Source organism: Sminthopsis crassicaudata, chromosome 1, assembly GCF_048593235.1.
Source record: "Sminthopsis crassicaudata isolate SCR6 chromosome 1, ASM4859323v1, whole genome shotgun sequence".
In the NCBI taxonomy this organism is placed as follows: domain Eukaryota; kingdom Metazoa; phylum Chordata; class Mammalia; order Dasyuromorphia; family Dasyuridae; genus Sminthopsis; species Sminthopsis crassicaudata.
The window spans coordinates 428,353,148-428,371,980 of NC_133617.1; the positions used below are offsets into that span (position 1 = coordinate 428,353,148).

The following is an 18,833-nucleotide window of genomic DNA, read 5'->3' on the forward strand; positions in this document are numbered from 1 at the left end:
AACCCTGGGCATTTTTTTTCCTCCTTCTCCTCTTCCTCTCCTCCTAAGAAAAGAAAGTTGGTTTGCTATGCATAGATCTAATGTGTATCTGAATTGAGAGAAAATAGAATTTAAACCTTTATTTCATTACTCATAAATTAACTAATCTGGAAGGTAAAAGAAAGCCAAGCATCGCAGCTGGGAATTATTCCTGGTCCACAGCACAGGAATGATAATATTCCCCAGAATTAGGGTCCATGGGTGCTAGAAGGAACCTTAGAGACCTTTTGGTCTTCCTTTTGTAAAGAAGGAAACTGAGGGCTAAAGAGATGAAATAACCTGAATAATATTACAGAAATGCAGAGCAAATACTTGAACCCAAATCCTGGAACCCCAAATTTACTGTTATTCCCATCTTGCAATATAGCTGAGACACATTCTCAACAAGCTTTTAATAAGTTGCCACAGTGTGTCAGGCAATGTACTAAATGATGAGAATTCAAAGACAAAAATGAAAAAAAAAATCTCTGCCCTAAAGGATCTTTAATCCAATCTACATGCCTCTGTATTGCTAGGCTTATTGTTAAGCTTTCAAAAAAATGCCAAAAATAAACTATTTTGTTTCCCATTAAAATGGCCCCCTGGAAGCAGGAAGACTTGGATTGTGGTTCAACCTTTATTATTAATTAATCAGGTTGTAGGACATTTGACCAGTTACTTAATTTTAGTGCTCTGGTTTCTTTATTATCATCACCAATAAATATTTAGTTTCTATTCTGTGAATGCAGAATTGTATTTAGTAGCATAGTGATTACAAAGAGGGATAAGGCATGGTTTCTGCTCTCACAGAACTTTCTGATCAAATTGGGGAAATCTAAGAATAATAAGAAGCCTAAGAAATTATGGAAAACAGATTTGGAGTTGGTGAATGTGAGTGCTCCTCTTAGTTCTGCTACTTGCTACTTTTATAACCCCTGGCAAGTTATTTCTCATCTCTGAACCTCATTTTCCCGATCTGCTAAATAAGGAGGTCAAGTAAAATAATTTTAAAGAATTTTTCATGCTCTATCTGCAATTCTATATAATATACATAAAAAGTAAGATAATACAAGGCTAACAAATGTCAAATGAATGGTAAAGATAATAAAAGCTACTAATTTGCTTTGTAACTCCTCTGATCTCACATTCTTCTTGTAACGTGAGAGGCTGAGAGAGATCTTAGGATCATAAGCCTAGAGCAAGTTGAGACCTTAGAGGTCATCTAGTCTAACCCCTTCACTTTACAAATGAAGAAACTGAGACCTAAAGAAATTAAGTGACCTCCCGAGATCTCATAAGCCGAAAGAGTAAAAGAAGATCGATTTTCTCCTCTTTATTGCACTCTCCAGCAGCCAGTTTTCCTCTTGATATAACATGTTAATAGCTCTAGTTAGAGTTCATAGACGAATTATGGTGTGTAGATGAAATTAAAGCAAGAGGAAAGAGGTTTCATTTGGGTAGGGAAATACAAAGTGGAGTACAAATCAAAGAGCTTGCTTTCAGTCATTCAGAAAATCCACAAAGATCAGTATATCTTGTGGGGGAGAGAAGGGGGTCTGAAATAGCTATGATGTTGGTCAGCTCGGATAAATTTATTATTATTATTATTATTTTATTATTGTAATTATTTTTAACATTATCATATTAATTATTATAATTGTATTGTATAATTATCTATTATATAATATAATATTAATATTAATGTATTTATATATTATCATAATTTATTATTATTTACAAGACATATGCATGGGTAATTTTTCAACATTGATCCTTGTAAAACCTTCTATTCCAGCTTTTCCCCTTTTCCCTCCCACCCCCACCCTAGATGGCAGGTACTCCAATACATGCTAAATGTGTGTGTGTGTGTGTGTGTGTGTGTGTGTGTGTGTGTGTAATTATATAGTTATCAGATAGATTTTTAAGAGAAATCAGATTCTGAGAATAAATTTAGGATGACAGAATTAAATATGTCCAATGTGGAGTTTCTTTCTAGTTCACTTCGTATTTAATCATGGGCCACTTGTTGACATCTCCTCTATTGTTTTCTTAGGCAATCAAGTTTTATACATGAAAGAATTGTTTAACATTTCCCTATTTTTATCCAGTCTCCTTGGTTAGATTGGCTCTACAGGCTAAGCATTGTGTCACATATTTGTCATGTACTATCATCTATAATTCCGTTCATAAGCTTTTATTAAGTATCTACTATGTTCAAGGCACCATGCTAGACATAGTATTAATAGTGACCAAAATGAAAAATAGTCCCTACCTTCATAGAGCTTACATTCTTTTGTTAATCTGATTTTTATTCAGATCTTGTCTTTTTTTCACATTGTCTTTTCCAAACATATTTCACCCATCAAATGGTCCTTTGTAACAAAAACTTTTTTAAAAGAGAGAGGAAAAAGCAGTTTAGCAAAATCAACCAATATTACCAGCTATGCCTGATGGCATATATAACATTCTATACTAATGGTATATTTTAGGGGAGAGGAAAATGAACCTTCGCTTATTGTTTTCTCATTGGATTGTAAACTCCTAGAGAGTAGAGACTATCTTTTGCCTCTTTTCATATTTAGCATTTAGCACAGTGCCTGGTACACAGTAGGCACTTAATGTTTTCTGAACCAAGCTTTGTCTCTGCAGTTACATAGTTTCCATGTTCATTGTGGCAATCATTGCCTTTTGGGGGAGGGGGAGGTGTTCTGTTAACTTCTGCATTAGTTCAAATATATCTTCCTATGGAGCTTATGTTTTATATATCACAGAACTGGGCAGTTCTCAGTAAACAGATATTAATTTGACTTTGCAAATGTAAGGTTGTTAATAGAAAAGTAGATGTTCTTATAATCTGGTCACATTTTTTAATGTAGCTATCTGGTTTCCCCCCCAGTACTGGGAACATAATAATAATATTTACTTGTGGCAGCTAAGTGGTGCCATCATAGAGTTGAGGCCTGGAGTCAGGAAGATTCATTTTTCTGAGTTCAAATCTGGCCTCAGACACTGATTAGCTGTGTGACTTTGGAAAAATCACTTAATTCCATTTGCTTCAGTTTCTTCATCTATAAAATGAGCTGGAGAAGGAAATGGCTAATCACTGCAAAATAGCATTCATGCAGAAATGACTGAACTGTTGTTACACAGAATGTTCCAAAAGTCTTAAGGCAGTTTTTAAACTACTAAAGTTTGCAAAGCATTTTTCTATGTTGTCTCATTTGTTTTTCCTTCAACAACCCTCTGAGATAGGTGTTATTATCCCCATTTTTACAATAAGGAAACAGAGGCACGGATAAGTGACTTGCTCTGAGCGACATGCTGTCTGAAACAAGATTCATGACTAGGCCTTTCTAACCTGAATTCCAGTGCTCCATCCACTATGCCACATAATAGGCAAGTTCAATAAATGCAAATTGAATTAAATCAGATTCCCAATCACCAAATGTATAGTAGCACTTCTTGATAATTGTGTACTTTGGATTTAATAATTATTTCTTAGCTATTATGCCTCACTTTGGTCCACACAAGAATTGGGGTTATCAGTATAGCATAATTGCTTGAATAGATTCTTGATTTCATTAATGTTAGTTACTCCCTCTATCAATCTAGATCAGAACTTATCTGCACCTTAGTCCATGGTTTCATGAGTTACTGTAGCCAAAAGATTTATCAGATGGTAACTCACTTTCTAATATTAGACTTCTTTGAACTTGGGTAGACTGACCTTAAGACTAAAACTACACAAGCTGACCCATACCTAAATATTTCCCATTTGATAGGAATTACCAGAGCTGGCACTCTGCTGGTATGGGGCTTAAGAAGGATTTTAGTGGAATAATATTGAGTGAAAGAACATTGGATATGGATTTTAGAAAGACCTGGATTCCAGGTACACTTGGACAATCCACTTATCCTCTCTGATTTTCCAATTTCTAATCTGTAAAATGATGATAATAGTGGTCATTATGAGACTAGTGGATGATGAAGAGTTGTGGATACAGTGAAAGACTTAAAGGCAAGAAGCCTAAATTAAGAATCTTGTCTCAAGCACTTAACCAGCTACATGATACTAGGAAAATCATTTAATGCTTCTCAGCCTCTGTCAGGGAATTCCAATCCAGCTTCAAACACTTATTAGCTGTGTGATACTAGGAAAGTCACTTAACTTCTGTTTGACTCAGTTTCCTCAAGTATAAAAAGGAGGATAAGAGGTTGATTAGATGGCCTCTGAGCTCCCTTGCAACTCTAGCTCCATAATTCTGTGATCCCAAATTTGTTCTTAAAAAAAAAAAAAAATTCATTATAGTAGTCAAACTATATAGAGGCCAAATTAAGGTAGTATATGGTCAAAAGGAAGCAGATTAGGGAACTTCAGATGCTCTTCTGGATTCTAATCACATCTTTCTCTCCCTCTCAGGTTACAGCCACCCGGCTTTGGTAAAGCTTCTCCAGCAGCCCCAAAATGTGGTAAGTCATTTGGTTTGTAGGGGGAAAAAAAGTTATAGTTGTCTGGATTAGGTATGAACATGTAGAGGGATCAGCAGAGCAGGCTGGAACTCTTGGAGTTTATTGGGTGCCTAATGCAATGTAAGAATTTTTCTCCTCAAAAGCTTCTTCTGAACAAGCTAAACTTTAAATGTGAATGAATCAGTTTACACATGAATCTGTTTCCTAGTCCTCTTCTTTATGAATCAGGAGCACTTGGGTCGGAATTCTTTTGGCAGCTGGGTGGGTGGTTTTTAATTTTTTTTTTTTTCAGTTGCAGCTTAACAAGTTCAGCTCTGTTTTCTTCTTTTAAGAAGGAACCAAAGTCCTCAGGAAGGTTTCTAATGAAGCCTATTTTGGGCAGTGCTGCAAAGAGTTTATTTTCTTTTGAAGAGGAATTTTTATTTCTAAACTTTGTACAGATCCCAGATGCTATACCAGTTGGTGTCAAATGAATGTGTCAACAAACATTTCCAATACATTTTGTGATGTCAACTGCCATCAGGAATGGCATTGTACTGAACAGATCTTGACTTCAGGCTTTCTGAGGGAAACAAGCCTGATTAACCACTCTGAGCCATTCTGGATGTCCTTTTGGAGTAATCATCTTGTTCTTCCCTGCTCAGTAGATAGTGCTGAGATTTACTGACTGGTAAACCACATAGATAGAATATTTTACAGAGTACTTTCTTAACAACTCTGTTTAGGTACAAGTATTTGATAATAATCAAGATGATAATAACAATAATGATGATGATGTCACCTACTTGACTTAATAGGGAGCCCTTGATTTGAAGTCGAGAAGATATGAGTTGAAATTGTGATGCTTACTATATTTATATATATTTATATATTTATGAGCCTAAGCAAGCAACAGAGATTCTGCATATCTGAATGTCCAGTCATCTTCACAAGTAATTATAAATTTAATCTTTTCAAGCAATTATGAACATTCCTCTTTCCTCTAAGACTGGAACTCAGCAAGATGTATTTATTTTTTTTCTTTGTTTTTTAGAAGGATAGTTCTGGGAGAGGTTGATTAGTCTATAGGGTCTTCCAGTGAGAAAACTCCTTCTACCAATATAGTTCAGAAACTGTTCAGCCACTTAAGAGTCTTAGGGAGCTACCTAGGACAGAGATGTAAAACTCACAGCTGGACATAGCAAAAATCCCTGGGAAAAATTCCCTACTGAAGACAGATGCAAATTAAAATGTAATTTGGAGGGGCAGCTAGGTGGCACAGTGGATAGAGCACCAGCCTTGAATTCAGGAGGACCCGAGTTCAAATTCGGTATCAGACACTTAAAACTTCCTAGCTGTGTGACCCTGGGCAAGTCACTTAATCCCTTTGCCTTAGGGGGAAAAAATGTAATTGGGAAATGTTTGACAAAAATGCAATACAACATATTTAATATATAGTTTGTTTTCTAAGTCAACATGCAGCCAGAAGGAGCTCTGTCTGAGTTTTATGCCATTGGCCTAAGACACTTAGGGATTAAAAAACTTTGTTCAAAGCAGTCTATATCATAGGGGGGACTTGCAGATTTTGAATCCAGCACACTAATCATTTCTCCATGCTGCCTCTCATTTAGTTATGCAATACAAATACAGTGCCAGCAAAAATAACAACAAAAACTCTAGATGGTGTGATTAGTATGAAAGAAAGCATCATGTGTTAAGAATGGAGTCAGCTAACCTGAGTTCAAATCCAAACTCTGCATTGAACAACTTACTTGACCTCAATGGGTCTCAATATCTTCATTTGTAAATTAGGAGAGTGAGGTAGGTAATATCTAAGGTCCCTTCTAACTAGAGATTTATGATTCTATGATGTTATAATCCTATATGGATGGTTGGAAGACTATGACAGATGCTGAGAGTAGATATTGAATCTAGCTGTGTTTATTTGGCCTTCTGTGTTTGTGAAGGTCTCATTTTACATGCTTTAAGACAATCAGGAGAACCCTGAGAACCTATTCTTCTTCATTTCAGGCTCTGCTAGGTAACCTAAAAGTCCCATTTCTCTTCCCTGAACCCAAAGGAAAATACACTCATGTCTTTTCAAATAAAAAAAATGGAGAGTCCAAGTTGTGAACTTGTGCATTTTGATTCTACATTACCATCCACTTCCCTTTGATATAACTCCTTCCCTATAGCAAAGAACAAATTTCATTATGTATCTAACTATAATGCATTGAGCTGGATATAATCCATTTTCTAGCATCAAGCACTTCGACTACTTAGAACCAAATCATGTTGAGAAAAGTTGTTTCAATCTTACCAGGTATTCCCTGATAGGACAACCTGATTCCATAGCCATCAACCAGGCTAGGGAACACTTATTTATCTTATGGATAGCCAACTTTCTTTATAGTGCAAAAGACTGTGCCTCTCAATTTCCTCTTCCCATGATGACTTCTGTCATATTTCTCTGGTTCTATACCATAGAGAAAAACATGAAAGAGCTTACAGTCTGATAAGGGGCTAAGCTACAGTCACAAATGACAACAATATTTCCTGATAAGTACACCAGAGACATAGAAAACAAAGTGATTTGTGAAATCTAAGGGAAACTGACCAGAAGAGTAGGGAAAGTTTGAGAGGGCTTTTAAAAATGAGTGGGAATTTATAGCTAAGGAGAAGTGGGAAAACATCCCAAAAGGAGAAACAATACAAGCAAAGACATGGAAGTAAGAGACTAGAATAAACATATTTATATTTGGGGGGAGGATTTTTTTAGTGATAAGATGGGAATTATTGCAAAGAGTGGTGTCATTTTGGCTCAAACACAGAATTAAGGGAGTTTCTTGATTCAAAAATTCCCTCTGCCAATGAAAACCAGATATAAACCCTATCCCTATATAGAGTGTTTCCCAAGGACTGGAAAGGAAAGATAGTGCCAGGTTGGAAGGTGGAGGAAGGTAAATACCAGTCAAAGTATTTTTAACTTTGGAACACAGTAGAGAAGTTTGAAGATTTTTGATCAGAAGAGTAGCATAACTATATCAGAAGAGTAGATGACTAGATAAGTAAGATCATGCTCTATCAGGGAGCCCCTGATAATAGTGAAACAACAAATAGACTTCTTGTAAGGAGACTATTAAAAATTATAGATGGGTGCAAACAAGAATTCATATTGTAAGAAATGTTGTAGAGATAAAGTCAACAGGTTGAGGTACAGTATTGAAGCAGAGATAGAAATTGAAATCCAAGTCGGGAGCTTAGATGTGAGATCAGTGTTAGATATAAATTTGGGAGTCATCTACATAAAGGTGTCATTTGAAATAATGAAATTAGATGAACTTGACAACGAAGAGAAAATATAGAAGAGACAAACTTTTGAGCATTATTCATACTAAGCCATCACAAATCAATTAACAAGCATTTATTAAATGCTTCTTGTACACCAGATAATTATTTTCAAAATAATTTCAAGGAGTGGGACATGAAACTAGAAGCTATGTTTGTATCTGGAAAGATTTCATATAGGAGCTAGTTATTGAGATGAGTTTTGAAGAGAGCTAGTGATTCTCAGAGTCAGAGTTGAAAAGGGAATTCATTCCAGGTATGCCAAGCAACCTGGGCAAAAGCACAAAAATGTTAGAGGGAGTCACAAGAAGTGATAGGCAGAGGATGAAAGAAGCCATAAGGAGTGATTAAAGAGGCAGGAAACAAATATGGAGAGTAGGGTCGCTAAAATCAAGAGAGGAAAAAAATTATCTAGTAAATAAGGATAAGAGGAGAAATGCTTATAAATTAAAAAAAAAAAACATTTCAAAGATCCAGGAGAGGATTTGTTGATTGATCATTGGCAACCTTTGGGAAAACAACTTCAGTACAGTACTGGAGACAAAGTACAATAACTAAAAATAAAACAGATAATAAAGAAGTACAATAACTAAAAGTACAATAACTAAAAATAAAACAGATAATAAAGAAGTAAAAAAAGTGAGTATAGATATTTTCAGTAAAATTAACAGCAAGAAAAGTAAGAGAGGTGGGGCAAATAGATCATACTATTAATATATATAAATAAAACATAACAAATAAGATGCCCCTCCCGTATATAAAATTTTGAAGCTAAACCTAGAAAGGATCTTAGATGGCATTGTATCCAATTTCATTTCTTATAGATGAGGAAACTGAGACTAAAAGAAATTAAATAATTTGTCCAAGGTTATATAGATCATGAGCATCAGAGACAGGATTTGAACCCAAGTCCTCTGACTTCAGAGCCAGTGTTTTTTTATCATCCTGCCTCCATAATGGGCAAACGATTACCTTTTTTAAGGATTGTTTATGGGCACATGGAAAGGAGCCAGAGGAACTGGATAAAGGGACAAAGGAATACCATGTTATCACATGCAAATGTTTTTTTTTTTTTTTTTCCATTCCCATGCCAGTGATTAATGGCATTCTGAAAAAGAATGCTTTGATGATAGCTAATTTACATGTCATTGCATCCAAGGAATACCAAGTTTATGTTCATTATGGAAAATGCCCTTCTCTTAGTTTCAGCATGAATCCTTGTTCAGGTCATTTTATTTTGCTTATGTGCCTAACAAAAGAAAACTCATAACTGTTGGGTCATAAGGATTTTTTTTTTTAAATGAAGTCCCCAATTGCTCCTAAATCAGGAAATATAAATATAGCAGTATGTTCTGTGCTCAAGCAGCAGCCAAATAAGGGACGAGGCAGAAGAGAAGGCTTTTAGTGCTGAGGAGACTAATGGGAACCCAAAAGACCCCAGCAAGAAAAGGAAGGGAAGGAGAAAAGCCTAGCATGCTTAGTTGAAGACCTTTTCAAGGTAAATGGCCCACTGCAAAAGAAATAGCTAGGGAAATCAAGTTCCATGTTCAAAATGCAAAGGAAAAAATTCTCTAAAGCATGAGACTGTAAAACTGACCTCGAGATCACTGTGTGATAATGCCATATATTGGAAATAGGTTTCTCTGACAAGAAGGATCCAAGCTCAAGAGCTTGGTTAGAGTAGCTCCTCAACCGAGCATGTACCAACAAATAATCTAAGCAATAATTTCCTGCTTCATTGCATTATTATCTCTCATCCTCACTCTCTGAGCTTACAGTAGGCTCAGAACTGGGAGTACAAGAAAGGAGCAAAGATGATACTTTGATGAAAATAGAAAAAAAGTGATTTCATATGCTCTATTTTGGTTGCCCAGCTTTGGAATTAAGTATTTTGATTCCATTTAGTATTTATGAACATTCAGTAAATATTCAAACAAAAATAAATTGTGCCCAGGGGGTTGATGATCTTATGCCAGAATTTTTGCCTAAGAAAGGACATTCCTCATAACCAAAAAAAAAATGCCTAAAATTAAAATTTTAAACTCTTGAATTGAGTTGCAACAATACTAAAGTTCCCAGTGTGTTTTTTGTTGTGATATTGTACCCTGAATGACAGCTTCTGTCTATGCCCATGGAGATAGAATGATTTTATCTATAGTTCAGGCAAAACAATGAATGCTTGAACAGTGACAGGAGGAATTCCCTCCATGACCCACCCAGGGAAGATCACCTCCTGCCTTTTCAGTTATGTACATCAGAAATATTCCCATAGTCAGTGACTAATAGGACAGCTGACAACAGCTAGAATCACACTGGGTCTGCATGTTTGGCATTCCTTGGATAGCTTGGCCAGGAAAGGAAAGGCCCTCCCGTGTATCTTAATGCACTGTTAAAGCAGGTGTCTTTAGTGGGTTAGCAACCAAATTACTTCAAAGAGCTTTGAAGCTACTGTTGAGCAGTGGGAAGTCATTTATTCCAAATCACTTGTTCAATTTCTACATTTTTGTTGATTACTTCTAGCAGTCAAGATTGGTCCAAGGCAAAAATTATATGGTAAATGAAAAGTTGAACTTCAAATTTCCCCCAGGCTCCCTTTTCAGAACTTCCTCCATCCTACCAGCCTGGCTAACAAAGGACATTGCAGCTAATTAATGCAATTCAACAAGTACTTATTAAGTTTTGTGATCCTATATTAAGCTCTTTGTCTCAATTCTTATCTCATCCTTAGTCATTGAATGGGAATTGCCTCAGACTAACAGAAAGCTGGGAAAGATCTTAATTGATTGATTGAATAACCAGTCATCTTGATTTTTCTCTTATCACTTATCTTAATGACTCTGGAGGAAGAAATGAGGATGATTACTCCCTTAAACCCAATTCATGTTCAAATCAAAATATTGCCCCATGATATCATTTCTTCTCTTTGAGGACAAAGGATGAACAATAATCTGTTTAGACCCTAAGTTATAAATCTTTGTTTCCCCGCCCTTCCCCCCCTCCCCCCTCCCCGCTATCAAAAAGCAGGCAGCAGAATATCATGCAAAGTACTAGATTTGGAGTCATGAAATGAGTTTGAGTCCTACCTCTCTCACTCTCTGTGTGATTTTAGGCAAGTCACATATTTGAACCTCATTTTCTTTATTTGCATAATGAGAATAATAATTCTTGCACTTGGTCTAAAGAAAGGGCTGAGAAGATTACACTACACAAACTTGAGTTATTATCCATTATCTGTGCTAATAATGTGATGAGGGGTACTACTAAGTACTTACCTCTCCTGGATAAACAAAGGTTGGGAATTTCCTGGAAATATATCTAAGCCTAAAGCAGAATTTTTTACACTACCTTGGCAGACCTGGGGGGAAGTTCTTCGTGCCCCTCAAAATCATAGTACACAGGCATCCATCTGCTTTGCTGACTTAGCACTTTATCCTGAAAGAAAGAAGTGACTATGGAGGCCATCTAGTTCAACCTCTGCCTTTTAGAGATGAGGAATGTATGGTTGAGAGCTGTTTAATTACTTAGCCAGTGAACTCTTTTAGAGTCCAGCTACTCTCTATAACTTAAAGAAATCCTTTGTAAGTGAAAGAGGTCATATACTGTGTTCAGATTTAGCAACCTACCACTAATTGGTCTGTGGATCAATTTTATATGATACAATTGACAATCTGTTGATTCCAAATCAGTACTTTATTCATTCAATCTGTCATGCCTTTAATCCTAAAGAAAACATATAACTACTAAGTAAATGAATAATCAGAACAGCTACAACAATTTGGCATATTGCAAACAAAAATAAATAAATAAATCATGATGGGATCATGTTAAGTAATTTTCTTATTTCCTCCTACCCATCCCTGCAAAAATAAATAAAAGTACATCTAAATATGTATAGATTCATTTGCAGTGGTAGCCAAAAAATGATGATAGTCCATTTAATATATTTTTTAAAGTACTAATAAAATTGTTGCAATTAAGAGATATGCTGAAAAGGTATCAAAAGTCAAATTTGAAGAATTTATTGTTTCTATTTTTCAGGGTACATTCATCAATAGACCTGCCCTTGGAGTATTTCCTCCAGATAATTTTCCTGAAAAGCTAAAGGAGTCCTTACTTTCAGTAAGTTCATCATGAATACTTAGTGTCTGTTTAAAATAATAACATCATTCTTGATCTTTTTTAGAGTCCAGCTACTCTCTATAATATAAAGAAATCCCTTGTAAGTGAAACAGGTCATATTCTGTGTTCAGATTTGGCAACCTACCACTAATTGGTCTGTGGACCAATTTTATATCATACAATTGACAGTTGTTAGCAGGGTGTTACTAACTTTAAAAATTACTTGTTGCTCCCCACTTTCTGACATTTAAAAGTCAGCCTCTCACTTTACTAGCTTGTCAAGGTCCAGAAATCTCTTACACACATAAGCTCAAAAAATAGAAAAAGACCTAAAAGACATCAAAGATCTAATTGTTCCTAAATCTACTGACAGTCATTATTGTTTAGCCCTTTGATAAACTCTGTGCCTAACAAGACCTCAGACAAGCTGTAGCATAACCCAGGGCATAATTTTTCCATAGAAAATTATTTCACAGAAAGAGAGAACCAAAGATAAAATCCACCTAGGTAACCAGACTCCCCAAATTTTCACTATTCTTACCATTAAGATTTCTCACCTGACTGTCTTTCTCTTTCTCTATCAAAATATTTAGCTCCAGTTAAGAAATAATATCTAAAGTTCTGAGTCTCCCTGTCTATAGGTAGCTTCAGGATACAAGAGAGAATAATTGATTTCCTGCTTTCACAAGTCAGTTCCTTCACCTCTGTCTCTCTGGCTATGTTAAGTTGAATTTTAAATACGACTATTAAATATTTTTCTATTTTTAAATTTAAAAAATGATGAAATTGAGCAAGCTAAGAAATCATATATGAACTGATGCAGAGTGAAGTGAGCAGAACCAGTAGAACAATATATACAGTAGCAACAATATTGTGAAGGCAAACAACTGAAAGACTTAAGTACTCTGATTATCATAATAACCAACTATAATTTCAGAGAACCCATTATGAAACATACTACTCATCTCTTGACTGAGAGGTAATGGACTCAGGGTGCAAAATGAGACATATATTTTTTGAACATGACCAATGCAGGAATTTGTTTTGCTTGACTATGCATATTTGTTACAAGGGTTTTGCTTTGTTTTGTTTTTAGTGAAAGAGGAAAGGTGGGAAGGAGAGAATAGATTTTTGTTAATTGAATAAAAGAAAATTTCATTTTAAAAAAAAAAGAAAAATAGTCAGACCAGACAAATTATATACTAAGAAATCTATTCTAGACTTAAAATGTTTTTTTAAAATATTTAGGGATTGATTTCCTTTTTTTTTTTTTTAATATATGTTAAATACAATATATGTATACATATTTATACAGCAATCTTGCTGCTCAAGAAAGAGCAGATCTAGAAAGGTTAAAAAAAAATCTGAAAAGGAAAACAAAAATGCAAACAAACAATAACATAAAGAGTGGAAATGCTATGTTGTAGTCCACACGCAGTTCCCATAGTTCTCTCTTTGGGTGTAGTTTCTTTACTGAACAGTTGGAACTGGTTTGGATCATCTCATTGTTGAAGAAAGCCACATCCACCAGAATTGATCAATTGATTGTTGAAGTATATAATGATCTCCTGGTCCTGCTCATTTCACTCAGCATCAGTTCATGTAAGTCTCTCCAGGCCTCTCTGAAATCATCCTGTTGGTCGTTTCTTACAGAACAATAATATTCCATAACATTCATGTACCACAATTTATACACCATTCTCCAAATGATGGGTATCCATTCAATTTCCAGGTTCTAGCCACGACAAAAATGGCTGCCACAAACATTTTTACACATACAGGTCCCTTTGAGGTATTGATTTTCAATATATTTCAGAGAAGTAAATGAAATGATTGGAAGAAACCATGGATGGTGTTTCTTCAACATTTCAATCCTTTGATAGACTTTCATCTTATCAGTGTGGGTATTCTCTTCACTGTTAAAGATTGCAACCTGACTTAATTTTCTTTTACAACTTAATATTGAGAGATTTTAAGAGTTGGGACCAAGACCACTTTTTTACAAATATTAATTCTTAGTCATCAGCACTGCTCTATCACTCATGTCATAAAAGCAGAAGTCAAGAATTTATTTGCAATTCAATTCAATAAACAATTCATTAGCATCTACTATGTTAAAGGTACTATCACATACACTCTGAGACTACAAAAATAAAAATGATATAGTCATGAACTTTAAAGAATTTACATTCTACTGATATAAAACAGGTATATAAACAAGTAGAAGATTATATGAGGAAAGATGAAATACTAACCTCTGCAGAAATTAGAAAGGCTTCAGAGAAGAAATGACATATAAGCTACACCTTGAAAGAAAATAAAGATTCCAGGCTAAGAAATGAGTACATTTCAAGCCTGGGGGCACAGCTTATGAAAGTGTATGGAGACAATAGGTGGAAACAGCTAACTGTCCACTTTGTCTCTACTATAAAGTACATGAAATTTAAAATTTCAGGCTAAAGAGTTTGTATTTTATTATGGAGACAATCAACAGCCACTAAAGATTTGTGAACAATGGAATTATCTTGATGAAACCTAGACTTAAGAAGAAAATTTTGCCAGGAGTATAGAAGAAAGGTTGGAAACTTGGGTTTCAGTAAGGCATTTATTACAGTCCGGTCAAAGGGTGCCTGTGATTGAATTGAAGATGTTCTGATGTGGTATGCTGGGAGTTATAATTGCTTTTGCACTTGATTGGATTTAGTGCTTTTGCACTTGAAGGAATGAAAAGAGTCTAGGATGACTATGAAGTTGTAAATCTGGATGACTGGAATGATGATAGTGCCCTCAGTAAAGAAGGGACATTGAAAAATAAGTTGGAAAAGATCAACTGCATCCAGATTTTGATGCCAGACCAAAAAGTTTTTATTTTGTCCTAGAGGCATTGCAGAATCCCTGAACCTTCTAAAGCTAAGGACTCAAAATACCCATTCTTATAGGAATATAAATGTGGCAGCTATGTAGAATATAGAATGGGGAAGAATAATAAATTAAGAGACCAATGTAATGGACCTAGGAAGAAGTAAAGAGAGGCCTGAATCAGAATTCTGTCTAGAAATATGGGGGACATATGATCGATATGTCTTTATAGTTGATTAGACATGGCGGAGGGAGAAAAGAATAAAGAATTAAGAATAACTCAAGGATTATGAACTTGAATGACTGGAAAGTGGTATATTTGACAGAAACAGGGAATTAGAAGGAAGGGTAGGTTCAGGGAGAAATTAATCATATTTAATTCTATACAGTGAATTATATTTTGACCATAGATGTTTGAGATGCTTAAGGGAGATTCTTAAGTGGAAGTGTCCACTATGCATTAATGATATGGGATTCTCAGGGCTAGATGGAGATATCTGCAGAAAGACAGAAATTAAACCCATTGAAGCTGGTTGGATCATCAAAGAAGAGAGGATAGAAAGATAAAGTTTTATGGGTTTAGTATTAATAATTATTTCACTTTATTTGTTTGCCTTTTCCTAGGTGGCCCCAAAAGGCCTTCCCAGATTGTCACAATGTCCTGTGGTTCCTGCTCTAATGAAAATGCCTTCAAAACCATATTCATGTGGTACAGGGTGAGTTTCTCTCACATTCACAAGGGCTTCATCAATTTCCTCATCTTTAAAATGAGAGAGTTCTAGAACTCCTACTTTACACTGATTTGAAGGGTAAAAATAGAAAACAAGTACATACACATATGTGATATATTTCCAAAGTAATGGCTATGGTTGAGCCAATATACAATAAAATAAGATAAGAAGAATGAAAAAAAAACTTCAGATAGGTTAAATGTAGGGAGATTCATAAAAATAAGTTTAAAGCCCCAATATATTTGAATTTAGGACCAGATGATAGTCCTCCTCCTCAACAAAAAAAAAAAAAAAAAAAAAAAAAAAAAAGAGTCCAAATGAGCCATTTTATGGAAGAAAGAAAGGGGGAAAATTGACTAGGACCATTGGATCAAAAGCACAAAACTTAAAGGAAGTTTGGAGAACATGTAATACAACATTTTGTAAATAAGGGGGCTGAGACATGAATAGGGAAGAAACAATAAGACTGATACCTTGAGAATGCGTGGCAGAGGACTTTGAATGCTAAAGCTATAAAACCCAAATAAACTACAACTTGGAGACAAATTCATTATCTTTTATCTAGCCAGCTTACATATTTTTTTAATATGACTTTTTATTTACCAGATATATGCATGGGTAATTTTACAACATTGACAATTGCCAACTCTTTTGTTCCAATTTTTCTCCTCCTTCCTCCCACCTCCTCCCTCAGATGGCAGGTTGACCAATACATGTTAAATATGTTAAAATATAAATTAAATACAATATATGTACAAAAAAAAATCAGACTTTGAAATAGTGTACAATTAGCCTATGAAGGAAATTAAAAATGCAGCAGACAAAAATAGAGGGATTGGGAACTCTATGTAGTGGTTCATAATGTCTCCCAGAGTTCTTTCGCTAGCCAGCTTACATATTAACTAATTTGACTTTAAGGATTCTCCACATGAACCCAGCAAAAGATCATGAATTTTCTTGCCAATTAAACAACTTGAATAGTCTGAGAAGCTTGACGTGTTAAGGTTTCTCCAAAGCAGGAATAGATGAATAGGCCAGGGAACCATCTCCTCACATTTTTCAGAATGTGGTATTCTGACCCAGGATGTATTATATTTCTACCTGAAGAAATTATTTATTCTACCATCTCCCTTCTATCATTCCTTGATTACTCTCCAACCAGTTATATTATATTATATTATAGTATTATAATATATATATATTATATATATTATAGCTGGTAGGAATCTCATCCCTCTTCTTTTTATGTTACAACTGAGAAAAGTGATGATAGGTAAAGAAGAAAAGTGATAATAAAGAACCCATAGTTTTTCTCACTTTACCCTTTCTCCAAAGGACCAATAATGATTACAATGACAATAATAATAGCCAGTATTTATATAGGACCTTCTATATGTCAGGTATATGTGCTGAGAACTTTATAACTATCTCATTTTATCCTCACAACCATCCTGAAATGAGGAAACTAAAGGAAACATAAGTTCAATAACTTGCCAGCAAGTGTGTGAAATCAGATTTGAACTCAGGCCCAGCACTCTGTCCACTGTTCCATCTAGCTTCATTAACTCTACATATACCCCTTATAGCACAAGACATTATAGTGCACAAATATTGTCTATAGAACCATATTGGGCCAGCCTCATTATGTCCTCTTATTCTTTCCTGATGAATAAAATCTTTTTGATTGGGGGTGGATTGTTTTTGCTTTATTTCAGAACAAGGAGAGGGGTAACACTGGTGCCACAAAAGAGGAGCTAGACACATGTATGATTAATCAGGTAGAGTTGAATTTATTCTTTCAATTTGGGACCTGAAATTATTGTTAGCACCCAATGGCTGTCTTATCCATATATTCTCATGTCTGAACATGAAAAGATGAATTTCTCTGTCTGGTCTGCTTCCATCTCCATATATATATATGTCCATTCACCAGGTAAAAATTCTTGACCTTCTGTACTTGGGCATTTATATAGGGATTTCTCTAGGAAACTTCAAGAATTTAGGTAGTCTAAGAATATGGTCAAAAGCTGAGTGGCTCATGACATTAATGAAAAGCCTAAAGATTACTTCAATGATTTGGAAAGGCAGAAGTAAGAACAATTGGTTCAAGTAGTTTCTTCTTGCTCTTAAAAACAACCCAGACCATCAAGATCCTAGAATGCTATCTTAAATCCTAACCAATACCTCCAGCTTGAAACAGAATAGTGTCTATAATTCAGACTCTTTTCTAATTCTGATGGGGGACTAGGAAGAATTATGGCTGCATTTTACTCAGGGATTAGACATGCTATTTTAGAGTCCACCCTGGCTTTCTGAAGTGCAATTAATAGCTTCCTACGAGGAACTGGGAAGAATCTGAAACCTAATTTCTGAAGGGTCTAACTTCCCTTGTATCCAGCTCAGTTCTTCTATAAGATTTTACTATCTCTCACGGGTTTTCTTGGATTGTTTTTCATTTTAAGTTGTCCTAGTCATCTCAACTGCAGCTATAAACCACCAGCCCAGTTTCCCCACATACATTGCAACAGTAGCAAATGCCTTAATGTAACTGCTATTAGGTGTTTTAGGGTTCTAAATATAATATAGTCCACTAGATTTTGTATGAATGATTTATCTGGTTTGTCCATCTAGTTGGTTTGAGAAGAAAAATTAATCTGCAGTTGGTGAAGGGCAGAGGTAAAGACAGGGAGCCTATTGCTATGTTTCTTAAATTCTAAGAGAACAATCTCTGGCCAATTCCAGAAAACAAAGTATCCTGCCCCCTCCATGAGGCATAGTGACTGACTGTTTTATGTTTCTAGTATCCAGGTTGCCCGGACTACAGTATCCTATCTTTCATGGGTGCATTTCATGGGAGAACAATGGGTAAGAATGTCACCATTAATTGTTTCCAAGTTGGTATTTCTTGGTTTGGCAAAAAAGTTTCCAAAATGTAATGTTCTAAGGAAATGTATATGCCCACAGGATGCTGGGGAAGAAACAGGAGCCTAAAGAGGGGTGCTGCAATTGGCTTCCTCTTAACTGTTGATGACTCTGGGGATATTAAAAGAGTTGGGCAAAAACCTACAATCTCTTTCAAGAGCTCTTTTCACTCCCCACATAGTAAGATTCTAATTCTTGGGTTTTGGGGGTGTTTTGGATTTAGGTTGCCTAGCTACCACTCACTCCAAAGCCATTCACAAGCTAGACATCCCTTCCTTTGACTGGCCCATTGCTCCATTTCCCCGGCTAAAGTATCCTCTGGAAGAGTTTGTGAAAGAAAATCAACAAGAAGAGGCCCGCTGTTTGGAAGAGGTAATAATATCCTCA

At 35.4% G+C, this 18,833-nt stretch overlaps 1 protein-coding gene across 1 annotated transcript in view; it reads left to right on the forward strand.

Moving 5' to 3' along the window:
- Nucleotides 1-18,833, forward strand: part of ABAT (4-aminobutyrate aminotransferase) — a 125,617-nt gene that overhangs the window by 92,934 nt on the left and 13,850 nt on the right. The window contains exons 6-11 of the mRNA XM_074280515.1: nucleotides 4,439-4,488; nucleotides 11,854-11,938; nucleotides 15,418-15,509; nucleotides 17,240-17,302; nucleotides 18,326-18,389; nucleotides 18,670-18,818. Coding sequence (XP_074136616.1) covers nucleotides 4,439-4,488; nucleotides 11,854-11,938; nucleotides 15,418-15,509; nucleotides 17,240-17,302; nucleotides 18,326-18,389; nucleotides 18,670-18,818 — 503 coding nt within the window. The remainder of the gene's footprint in view (nucleotides 1-4,438; nucleotides 4,489-11,853; nucleotides 11,939-15,417; nucleotides 15,510-17,239; nucleotides 17,303-18,325; nucleotides 18,390-18,669; nucleotides 18,819-18,833) is intronic.